Source organism: Crotalus tigris, unplaced genomic scaffold (assembly GCF_016545835.1).
Source record: "Crotalus tigris isolate CLP2741 ecotype Arizona unplaced genomic scaffold, ASM1654583v1 scf7180000018030.5226217, whole genome shotgun sequence".
Lineage (NCBI taxonomy): Eukaryota > Metazoa > Chordata > Lepidosauria > Squamata > Viperidae > Crotalus > Crotalus tigris.
The window spans coordinates 3,090,328-3,102,973 of NW_024096786.1; the positions used below are offsets into that span (position 1 = coordinate 3,090,328).

A 12,646-nucleotide genomic window follows, 5' to 3' on the forward strand; every position below is an offset into this window, starting at 1 on the left:
TGTCCGCCATTTTTCCCCCTTTTCTTTGGCCACGCCCCTGGCACCCGGTGATGTATAAGGGGTTGGGGGTCACCACAACATGGGGAACTGTATTATGGACATTAGAAAGGTTGAGAACCACTGCTTTAAAAGGTAATCAATATCTTCCAATAATGTTTGCAATTTAATTGCTGACAATTTCTTGAATATCTTGTCCCCAAAGGGTCATTAATGTCAAGGTAGGTATTTGTCAAATCCAAATTCAGGAAGACTTTTTTTTTTAGGTGACTGGCGTTACTCTATTATTCAGCAATGGGTTAACAGTTGCTTTGGCAGTTTTCTGTATTTAAAAGTAACATGCTAAGTTTGCCCACATTTTGAGACTTGATCAGTTTAATGAATAGGCTTTATATGGACTTTCTTATATACCTCAGAAATTTCTACGGCACAATTTTCTTCTAGGTTTATACTTAGGAATTAGTGTTCATTTCAGTGATAAAATTGCTTGACAACGGTAATATGCCACACACAGTTTCAAGTTGTATAGAAAACTGTAGCCCATCTTGTGAGTGGGTAGACAATTGTTCTGAAATGCAACGCCTCTAGAGGTTTGTAGGAGCTGCTAGTGCCAAGTTTGAAAAGGGCTAGGCACCTGGGACTCGCATATAGACGGGTTTGAAAAGTCATATTGGCGGTCTCGTGGAGGAGCAAAAAGTATTTCCTTTGGGACAAAGATTTATTTTAAACATGTTGAAACATTTGTATGGAACAGGAGCAATCAATGGAGACTTTGTGTGCATGTGTGCAAGTGCGTACATGTGAGTTTGTCAAGAACCAACTCCTTTTACAGAGAACCCAAGTCACATTAGCTTTTGGCTGCAAAAAGACTAATGCGATAATTCAACAGCTAGGACTTGCAGCTTTGCCTCCCGATGACCTACAGCAGGGGTGGGAAACAATGGCCCTTTTATTTCTTGTGGACTTCAAGTCCTGAGCCAGGAATTCTGGGAGTTGAAGGCCACCTCTGACCTATAGCATGGCTGACAGTAAAAGTGACTGTTTAGTACAGGACCGTGAGCTTGGATAGGAAAAGAAATGACAGCTTCATTTTCACCTATATTACTGGCTTTGTCATTTTAAACAATTTGATACCCGTATTTCAGTAAAACGGCTTTACTTTGCAATGCAGTCTATAATATTGTATTTGATTTTATTCATTTTAATTTTAATACATTTTTCTGAGAAGGGATCTGGAGGTTTCACCTGACCCTCAGAGTGGTGGTCCATGGCAAAAAGAGGTTAAGTATTCTTGGTCTAATACATGAATGTTAAGTGAAAAAGAGTTCTTCTCAGGAATAACCATGCTAACCCATGCATTCCTTGGACACGCCTGTTTCTATAAACACATTTCTACATTAATTGAACTGGGTAAGCTCACTCAGATAAAAGCTGCCTGTGTACTTCTCAGTGTATCCAATATTTCTTCTATTTTTTATTAACCAGAATCACTTTGTTGAATTGGGAGGCTATAGAAATTGAATGAATGAATGAATGAATGAATAATGAACGGATGAATGAATGAATAAATAAATAAATAAATATTTTAAAAATGTACTGGCTGTAAAACAAACTAAATCAAGAATGTATGTATAAATAAAATACATTGAATATGGCCTTCAGACAGTTCTTCACTTGGACAAAGTTTCAGTGTTTACTATTCACATGATAACTAGTTATATTTGGGCCATCAGGTCCAATCCCGTGCCACAAAGAGGAATGTAATTAAAGCATCTTTGACAGATGATTGTCTAGTAGGCACACATAATTTAATTTCTTGCTTGACTGGATATCATATCACATTCCCTGGTAATGCTAGACCTGTAAATATTTATAAAGCAAGCAAAAAGGAAGAAAGTTAGATATTTAGAAATGTATGTCTTTAATAGTGAATTACACACAGAATTCTTTTAACCTGTATCTAGCATCCAGTTTATTTCTCTGGAGACTTACTCATAATTTATAATCCAATTTAGAATGACACATGCATGTTAGAACTAATTTCTTTTTTGACCGCATCTTTCCAAAGCCCAGTTTTAAAGCTAAATATCTGGTCCAAAGTTAGCACTGCAGGCAACTACAATACTTGGAGGCTGGAGTTTTGCCTTCCATTTGTCAGTCTTCTATATCACTTTTATTTTAAAACAAAAACAGATAAAGTAGAGGACCTGGATGGGAGCAAAGGAAGTGTCAGAGGGTGCACTGATGTCTGTAGAAATCACTTTACCAATCCCTGATATAAATAGTATTCTTATGCAGTCTTTTCTAGAGAAGGGCAAATGTCTCCCAGTTCATGAATATGGATGCTTGCTGCAGTAAACAACAAAAAGAAGATTCATGTTTGCTTGAATTATCAATACTTCAATTGCTTAGACTTCTGATGTATGTTTTCCTCAGATCCAATCTTATCCCAGTTTTTTTCCTGCAGGTGGACCCCTAAGGTGGCTTAAGCAGCAGAATTATTTGAAACAGTGTACAAATAAGTACACCTTATGCAACTGTCAGGTTTTCACATTTCAGTTTTGTGTAGTCAATAAGACTTTCGTATCACAACTTATGCTTCCTTCTATTACAGTATAAAATGTGATTGCAGCAAAGTAGTAAAAATAAAGGACTATGTATGTTAATTGATGAAGCGGTAATCAAACTACCACTTGAATAAAGATCAGTGGTTTCTCTCTGGAAACATTATATACGGAGCATAGAAAATGTATGAGCATTTCATAATATCACCCAACAAATTAGTGTGTTATCAGGGTGGGGAGGTACAAACCAACAGGTAAGTGGCAGTTTCTTTTGGTTCATCTGTTTTTGTCATTTTCATGACCTTCTGACAGTGGTATAACTATGTATTTTCTAGCAAATCATCATTTAGCATATGCCTTAATGTGGGTCAAAATAGGGCATTTGGCAAGAGCAAATGATGAAGGAGGGCCCAGGGTACTATGTAAAGCTATCTTCAAATAACCATTATACTGTATGTACATTCTTTTGAAATATTCAGTCCATAGGCAAGGAAGCATCCCTACTTTATACCAATCCTTGAATAAATTTGGCACATTGCATGCAGCTAAATCCACAAAAGTTATTAACCAACTTACATCTCTCTGGCTTAGCCATCCAGCTATTTCCTTCTGCTGAATCAATAATCCCAGCCAATGGTTCTCAACCTGTAGTCCACAGACCTCTGGGGGGAACTGCAGTGTCATCACAGAGAGTCCACAAAGGCTTGAAGAAATGTTATGGTTTAAGTTTTGAGTTAAGTCTTGGGGATTCGTGCCCATGGTATTTAAAGAGAATCTGTGGTGAAGAAAAGGTTGAGAACCACTGATCCCAGTGAAGAAAAAAAATGTAATGCTTATTTGCTTGGAATTAATTTTTCTTCACCATGGGGAGCCTGTAATGTGTTCTGATCTACCCACCACACTATAATCATTTGCCAGAACTGTATTTCATTTAATCTCTGATTTTCCACAGGAGCTTGAGTAGGTTAAGTGATACTTTTCTCCAATTTTAGCACAGTGAGGGTGCACATGATCATGCCCAGGGTGCTACTGGAGGCCTTGTCATAAGAGAGCATAGATTTCAACCTATTCAAAAGTTATTTGCACTTCCACATTGGCTTTTAGGCACATAAAGAAGGTGATGATCAAGAGAGGAATGTTGTGCAAAGAACAACGGAGTAAGTGTGGAACCAAGGAAGCAGTCCAACCATGTACGGTGCAACTTCTGCACAAATCAGTCCCTTTGAGTTTAGTCGGGCTTTCTCCCAGGTAAGCAACCTAGAGTTGTATCCTGAGTAATGGAGACATGGTGGAGAAATGGCAAGATGTCCAAGGAAGGCAGAACACAGCACCCTACTGAGTGGTACAACTGCCCTGAATGTGGATGTGGATAACCACTCATTGGGTATCTTTTTCTTTTCAATCCTCAGGAAGAGGCAGCCAGAATTCTCGCCCACCAGCCAATGTCCGTCGGCACATGTGCAGCTTTGAAAAACCCCAAACTGCAGTGAATGTGTAAGAAAAGCTGCATGACAAACAGTGGTGTATTTTTTTTAACCCATTGCTTTCTCTTTCCCATGACTTTCTCATTTCTAATAATGGTGCATGCCATTAATGACAGAAAAGTCGTGTATGTGTCCCATTTTTCACACTGCCTTGACCTGCTTGTCCATATATATTCTTGCAAGGACATTGTCAAATAATTTTTGGAGGAACTTTTTTTTTCTGTTTTTCATGGTTGTCACTTCAACATTTTCTGGCTGAATTCCAAAAGGAAAAAAAATTAGTTTACCTGTTCATTTTATCTTTCCCACAATTTATCCCACCGTTTTTCTTGTTCTTGCATGGAGCTGAACTAGTCTTCTTTGACAGCTGTCCATTTTCCCTAGCAGTTTCAGCTGCATTCTGGCTGTGTCCAGTTCTTCCTGCCTACTGAGGGCTTCAGAAATATTCAGTCATAGGCCAAATACAAAAAAATACTCACTGATGAACATGCCTTCATGTAGTTGTCCATATTGGAATTTTTGGAAGATAAAAAAAAATCAATGGAACAATAGTTGTCATTACCAATTATGTAGTTCTTCTTTCCTGCCACATTAGACGTTTTGCAACTAAGCACATTTTAAAGGTCACAGATAAGAGTTGGGTTAGACCTGCTTATTAAGTAGAACAATGATATAGCAAGAAAAACAGCAATTCTTTTAAAAAAATAGTTGCACGGTGAGCCCACATAGATTATGCTGTAAAGGATAAATTTCAAATCATGTTGATGGAATGAATCTGCTTCCCCTAGAAAGTCTAAGGCAGGGGTGTCAAACTGCCAGCCCGCAAGCCGGATGCATCATGGTGAAACCACGCCCACTCCATTGCCGGCAATGGGAAAAAAAGTCACAATACGTTGCGACACGTCACATGACGTTGCGAGTTTGACACCCCTGGTCTAAGGGGACAAAGAGCAATAAATTGAACATAGAGAAGAAAGTAAGGCAGGATAATAGAGGGAAAAAAATGCTGCTGAAAAAATAAGATTATATGCCAAATATCTAGTATAAGTGGAATTTCAGTGGAAATTTTAAAAATAATTATCAACCGTTCTCAGTATTATATGTCATATAATGTACTTGGTTCATTGGATTCTACTTTGTATGTCAGATGACAATGGAAATTATATGACACACAAAACTGAATCCAATGAAATGGGTATATTATTAGTCATCAACATTGTAGACAAGATTAAAGTCATCACTGAAACTTTTGTTGGGATATAATAATATGAAAAAAAAATTCAGGAACTGGTGAGTTTTGGTCAATATTGATTTAAAATAAAATTCTGAAGATGATGCCAAGAGGGGGGAAAAAAGCAGAAATGGAGTAATATAAGTCTGTAATTCTATAAATTCTTGTCTGGGAGTCAGCCCCACTGACCTGAAAGGAACTTGTATGTGTGTGTGTGTGCGCGTGCGTGCATGTACGTATGTATGTATGTATGTCCGTGGGTATATACTAACATACATAAGTTGTGTTTTAAATGTGTTGTTTTTATATGCATTAACTAGTATTGCTTTTCAACATATTCTGTATTGCAGTGTGTTTTACATTCTATTTTATACCTACATGAAAGTAGAAAACCCATTCCCATGGATTTTACAGAGCATCTTTGGCCTGTTTTCTGAACATCAAATACTTTGCTTGAATTCTTGCCCAGCTAAATTTGGTTCACTTTCTCCTACAGAAAAAATTCCAATAACTCTAATTTATAAATCCTGTACATGAAGCTTTCCACCAAGCTTTCACAACTAAGTAACCCAGTGACACCCATTTAAAAGACTTCAGCCTTACACATGAAAGCAGTTAGTGTCAAATTTCCATCTAAAATGGATTCTGTGCCTTGATTTATTCCTATCTGAGAGTGCCCACATAGGCTTTCATTGAGAAATAACTCAGCTTCAATCCATAAAACTACAGCACTGGATAAAATATAAATTTATCTAGTGCTGCATTTACATTGCCAAACAGTATGTCCATCAGCTATTGAGAAATGTACTGATAACTTCAAAACTATAGGGCATTGCAAAGCAAGTGATTTGCATTAGAACATACTAAATAAATACATCCACATAAATCTAACATTGCAATATCTACTCTGAGCATCACAGAGCCTGCAACAGAATGTTTCTACTCTCCATATGTTATAAATATTATTCAGAATAAAATATTTTTCTTCCATGTGACATAGAAAAAATCACCAGAAATACCAGCCTTCTAAAGCTATTTTACAGGACTGTTTTGTTATCCCATGCCCCCACAGTGTCCAACAACAAAACATACCTACAAAAAAATTCTACTAACTATCTAAAGCTGCCACTGTAACTGATACTGCTGGTAAGCCATCATCACCCCCAATAAATTCTCAGAGTAGTAGTCTTGTTTAAAGTCACTGTTGTTTTGATTCTTACTTATTACAGTTCTTTCTTGGTGCTTCCATATCATGAACATAACCTCTTTCTAAATAGTGGGTTTGTCCTAGACTCCTAGAGCAAAAAGACGTTAATATGGTCTACAGTATGTCATCCTTTTAATCTCTTTTCCCCAAGTATTTAAGGTCATTTAAACTTAATAAATATATAACAGACTTATAGGTGTTAGTTATGTCTGCATTTGTGTTTTAAAACATTTGTTGTCGTACAGGTTGTGAGACTGATTTTTCATAATATGTATACAAGTACAACTGTACAATGTATGCACCACGAGAAAGGTAATCTTCAAACCTCCATGGCTGCAATGGAGAAAATTCAATAGATGAAGGAGAATATTTCTGACTGTAATTCCACTCATCCACAAATTGGAGCTAGGAAGTTTTGTACTGCTGTTTTTACCAGACCAGACAAGTTTTTATGTGTTGTGGAAATTGTTGCATGTGAAATGCAAATCAAATGTTACAGACTAAAGATTATATATTATAAAGTTGAGTGCTTTTTAAAGATTGAAGTTGAGTTTCTGTACCATTTGTCGAAACTACGTCTAATGTGCATGTACTTATTTTATGTTTGTTCAGAATCATAGGCTGGCAACAGAGCAGGAGATGGGCATATCCATTTCCCATTCACCCTCCCTTCTCCTCCTTAAATGTAGAGGCTGCTTACTTTTGAAAGACAAGTTGAAGAAAGCTGCTGTTTATAATTAATAATAACAACATTTTACCCCAGTGATGGCGAACCTTTTAGAGACCGAGTGCCTAAACTGCAACCCAAAACCACTTATACATCGTTGGGTGCCGGGTGGGTGTGGCCCATTGGCTGGGTGTGGCCCATTGGCTGGCATGCCCATTGGCAGGGCGTGGCTGCAGTAACGGCAGACTGGGTGGGACTAAAAAGTTCAATCAATCAATTCCAACTTTGCAAGATATTTTTTTCCTGTGAGAAGTTGAAATTGACTGATTGATTGAACTTTTTTTTTTTTTTTTGCACACGGTGGCAGAGGCCTAAAGCAAAAAGGTTTTATAAAACCCAGCTGAAGGCCTAGGACTGGGGCGATGGCGTGCATGCCCACAGAGAGGGCTCTGAGTGCCGCCTCTGGCACCTGTGCCATAGGTTCGCTACCACTGTTTTACCCCATTCACCCTAACAACATTTAATAAAGAAACAATATGCTTGTTACGGTCACTGCTGTTGGTGTTTCTCTGCATTTCCTCGCAAGAAGTGCATAAACTGGGGATAAAGAATCTTGGAATCAGCTTATTTGCTATTCCTTACTAACATTACAGAGAGAGGGAATGAAGATCCACTACTTCATGTGTCTGGTGGCAGCCATGTGTATTCTGCAAGATGTTGCTCTTCCCCAACATCTGAAACTAACAGGGAATAATTTGCCTTTGTTTACATAAATCTACATTTAGGAACAGTTGCTGTTTCCCACTGTAGTTGCTTCTCGGAGGAACTAATACTGCAAAACACACAGGGATTTTCTAGGATAAATGTGTTGTGGTTGCCTGTGTCTGGCTACAGAAATGTAAATAAACACATCTTTATTTTATTTCTAGTTCTAATGGCAAGTCTGTGTCATGGTCTGAACCAGGTGGAAGAGAAATTCCCAAGGGACAACATATGTGGCACAGGCTCTCAGTGCATGTGAAGAATAAGGAGCTAGGATGCAATCAGACAGCAGTTATCAAGCCCCTAACTAAAAGTTATCCAGGTCCAAGCAAGAGCCTCACTTTTTCGGACATCAGCAGTAAGACTTTGTACAATGTTGTGGAGGAGGAAGGAAGTGAGTCAGTGCACTTCAGCCAAATGAGTAGTCCTTCCATGGTTGTACACAGAAGAGTGATGGTGATGCCTCCCCTACAGGCAGCAGCAGAAGACATACAGAGTCCCAAAGTCTTGCCACCCCCACCACCGCCTCCACCACCGCGATCCATTATGGACCAGCTGCAGGGTGTGGTCAACCAATTTGCCACTGGCATCCCTGATTTCAATGCGGTAATGCCCGTGTCTGGTGCAGGAAATGGACTGAGGCCCATATATCATCCTCCAGCAATGCAGCCACAGATATTGCCACTACAAATGGGCACTTTCATTAAAGAGCCGGTTTCACTCCCATCTGAAGAAAAAGAAGAGGAGGAGGGAGAAGAAGAGGAGGAAGAAGAGGAGGAGGAAGAAGAAGAAAATGAAAAGTTTAAGCTTATCCAAGATTATGTGTATGAGAGACCAGGAAATTTAGAGGAGGAGGAAGAGGAAGAAGAGGAGCAGGCTACCAGCAAACTGACTCTAGAAGATTCACCAGCACTGACACCTCCATCTCCTTTTCGAGATTCAGTGGCTTCAGGCAGTTCTGTGCCCAGTTCTCCTGTGTCTGAATCAGTGCTTTGCATACCTCCCAATGCAACTTACACCTCCGTTGTTTTGAGGGATTACAAGCAAAGCTCATCCACTTTGTAGAACAGAAGCTACTCTGGTGAAAGCAAGTAGATTATGTCTTCTCTCTGAGCTTTAATTGGACAGGGGGAAATAGCACAAGCCCCTGGGGCAAGTGAAGGCCAATGAGCATGGTGTATAGGGTGGGGCAAAAAATTATATCCTGCACTAAATCCATTAGAGGGCTCCAGTTCTTTACCTGTTGTGTGTGTGGTTTTGTTTTGTTTTGTTTTTTAAAAAAGGAAATTATTATGTTCAAGAGTAGTGTGTTCTGAGAAGATCATTGGAATTCTGACAAAGCACAAATCCCATATACAACTTCTATAGCAAAAAGAAAGTGTAACAGTAACACACAGTGTTCTTCAACACACAGTCACATCATATACTCTCTTGACAACACTTGAATATGACTCTGCATGCTAAAGTTAGAGGAGAATCATGTTGTGTCTCCAGGATGTGAACCACCATTGAATGCAGCAGACTGTATTGTAATGCAGCAACATTTGCTTGAAAGGAGAAAATATATTTTGCTAAACCTTTTTTAGGTGGAAACATAGTAAGAAATCTCCTGAAATTTATGTTGGGGATGCCACTTAGCATGTTAGCATATAGCTCATGAAGAACATTTAGAAAAACTGATTTAGCGTTCCCCCCTCCCCTTGTATACTAATTTGGAGTGAAGAATAAGAAAGTTATAGAAAAATGTATTGATACAATCAAGTCCAAAATCCCTGCAGTTTTGAAATATTTGATTTGCCATTGTGGTAGAAGACTGCAAGCCAGGTGACTGTACTGTTAACTCTACATTCCCTGTAGCAAAACAATATTTATTGACTCAACTTTAATAATCCAATGAGATTGCCATGTAATTACATTGTTTGTTTGTGTTACTATGGAAACAACTACATATAAAATAATTATATATTTTCAGCAACAATTACTACTTTAAGCAAAAACTTGTTCTTAATAGCAGTTCATTAGATTCATAGTAGATGCAAGAGAATGAATGTTCTGTCTTTGTGTGTGTGCGCGCGTATGTTTGTGTATCTATGTAACTGTATACAACATGTGATGTGTAAAATCTAATAACTGCCATGGAGGATTGTCCTAGAAATATACTATGAATATTTTTATGTATCAACCATGTTTTATATTGCATTATTTAAAAATATATTATAAACCTTTGAAGATTTGTATGTTGTGCTGAAACATTTTTAAAGAGCTAAGCTGCCCCTTATAACAGGGTGTTTGATTTTGCTGATATATTTGCCATGTGGAATTATGCTGTTGAAAATAATCAGTGCTCCAATAAGTTGTTATTTCATGTGATTTAAGAAATGTGATTAATAAAGAATGCATTTCTTTTGGAAATTTTGCACATGGCAGTATTAAACCTTAAACAGAACCTTCAGAAAAATATTTAAACCTTGTTTAGCTTCCTATGGAAAACTAAAATTTATATTTTTCCATAGTAAATACATATATATTTCTTTCCTGCTTTAGCAAAACCCATGTACCTGACACCATCCTCTATTGTTATTTTTCTACTTCTGCTCTGTAGATTTCCTCCAGTTTCAGGATATTCCCCTACCTTCTCCAGATTTATTTTCTAATAATAATGATGCTTTGATTAGATTTGTGCCCACTGTTTCTTTCTTATCTTCTTTCTTATTTTTGTCATCTAAGAAAAGTAGAGTTAAACTAAAATCAGAATCCAGACACAGGGAGAATTTGGAAAACCATAAAGTTGCACCTAGGTGAATCTGAGTAGAAGGATAATTGCAAGATAAATGTTTCTTCTTTTCTGTTATATATCTTTTTAAAAATCATTCCTCTGGACACCAGTGTTGCAATAATCAGGCTTGTAAAATTCTACTATTATAGCCAGTCTCAATAAGTTTTGGCCTTCCTGTAGGACTGATTCTTAATCTGGTCTACCTAGTGGGGCTGACACCAACCTTGCAAATCTAAGTCTTATATTTGATCCTCATTTTTATAGTTCAGTGAATTAGGAAGTATCTGAGATTTCCAAACATTTGCTAGACCTTCATCAAAGTAATCTTTTTTAGTCTCTACACATATTGCTCTGACTTGCTTTTTTAGGACTTACTCCATTCCCCCAGTAGAACATCAACTGTTCCTCATGTATCTTTCTGAAGCACCCTAAACCTCAGAAGCAATCATTCCTGTAATCTAAAGACAGCTTTGCAGCAATGGCTTTATGCCTGGAAAAAAAAATCTGGAAAATATCTGAGGCAGATATAAAATTGACTCAGAGGTATACTAGCAGGAATCAAGCTGTGTATGTCTCTCAAACACAACTTACTCTTTGGGTTATCTAAAGCTTCTGTGTCTCTCCACACCAAAGTTGCACACAAGTTCCTTTTTTCAGAGAGGGCAAAAGGTTCTTGGAAAAATATATTCCATCAAAAGCAAGTGGATTTTTCATGTTTGTAATGGTTGTGAGAATTTGATTTACTGCCCGACTATTATGGGATACTTTATAGCTTATTGTAAAAACTTGACCATAAAATATAATGTTGTACATAGAAAAAAAACATAATAATCAAAGCCAGTTCAAAGATAAGACATTTACCTTATTTTTATTTATATCACATATCTTAAGTTACAACTCTAATATTCCAGAAATGGTACTTTATGCATAAGAGAAGCAATTTATATAGTCTTTTGTCATGCAATTCAATAAAAATCAATTCAAAAATAGGTGAAGACAACAAGGCAGCTTTGACCACACATTAATTAACATTTTCACATTTACTGAACTAAGTTCATTTTTATTCTGAAATTTAGCAACTAATTATAAATGGGCAAGAACCAAAGTTATGCAAGCAAATATGCAACAGAATTTTTAATTCTGCCTCTCCTATGGGGCCCCATATCTTTCTAAATTGTATCCCATAAGATCTCCAATTTTTCTGAAGCACAGTGTGCTAGACAAAGTGAAGTACAGTGCAAGACATTAGGAATACAGGGGAACATTCCATTAATATTGGCTACATTAGCTAAATTATGTGAATTTCAGTACCCACTGCATACATACATACATACATACATACATACATACATACATACATACATACATACATACCTAGTTATTCTGGAAGCAAACCAAATCAGCTACTAAAATTGTTGGAATTTCATCTGAGAGCTCATCTGAGAGAACATTCTAGATGTCTTGTCAAAAGATTTCTGTGATTTTTAAATAATAAAATAGGGAATCATCTGGTACTGCCTGAGAACTAAAATGAACTTGAGAAACAAAAAAAATATCTCTCTGCAGTATAGAATAGTAGAATATAATTTTCTTTAGCCAAGTTGATTCTACAATGTTGATCTGAACTGGAACATCATTTGAAAGTGGATGATACTGTATTTTTCCCATTTCTAATGTAACAAGATCAACAAAGCACACACAAAAAAATCAGTATGTCATACAGCTTCTATGCTAATTAGAGATCGCAATTTGTATTCTGTTCTGGTGAATCTATAAGCACTAATTTTACAAAAATAACATTTAATTAATGCTTCATATATTAGCTTTTAATTTGTAACAACTGGGAACTGAATACCTAGCTACTGGATACAACTGTCTCTCTGAAGGGCAAGATCTCACAAAATATGTCATTGCACAAATTTCTGAGATATCTGTAAAAGTTTTCTTTGCTGTCTATT

The 12,646-nt window shown here is 37.1% G+C and overlaps 1 protein-coding gene across 3 annotated transcripts in view; it reads left to right on the forward strand.

Moving 5' to 3' along the window:
- Nucleotides 1-12,636, forward strand: part of GRM1 (glutamate metabotropic receptor 1) — a 195,700-nt gene extending 183,064 nt beyond the window's left edge. For 2 of the 3 annotated variants that reach the window (XM_039346855.1, XM_039346856.1), the window contains one exon: nt 8,080-12,636. In XM_039346855.1, coding sequence (XP_039202789.1) covers nt 8,080-8,977 — 898 coding nt within the window. In that variant the 3' untranslated portion in view covers nt 8,978-12,636. Of the gene's footprint in view, nt 1-3,970; nt 4,056-8,079 lie in introns of all 3 variants that reach the window. The other variant, XM_039346857.1, reaches the window with a different exon arrangement.
- Nucleotides 12,637-12,646: the final 10 nt, after the last annotated feature.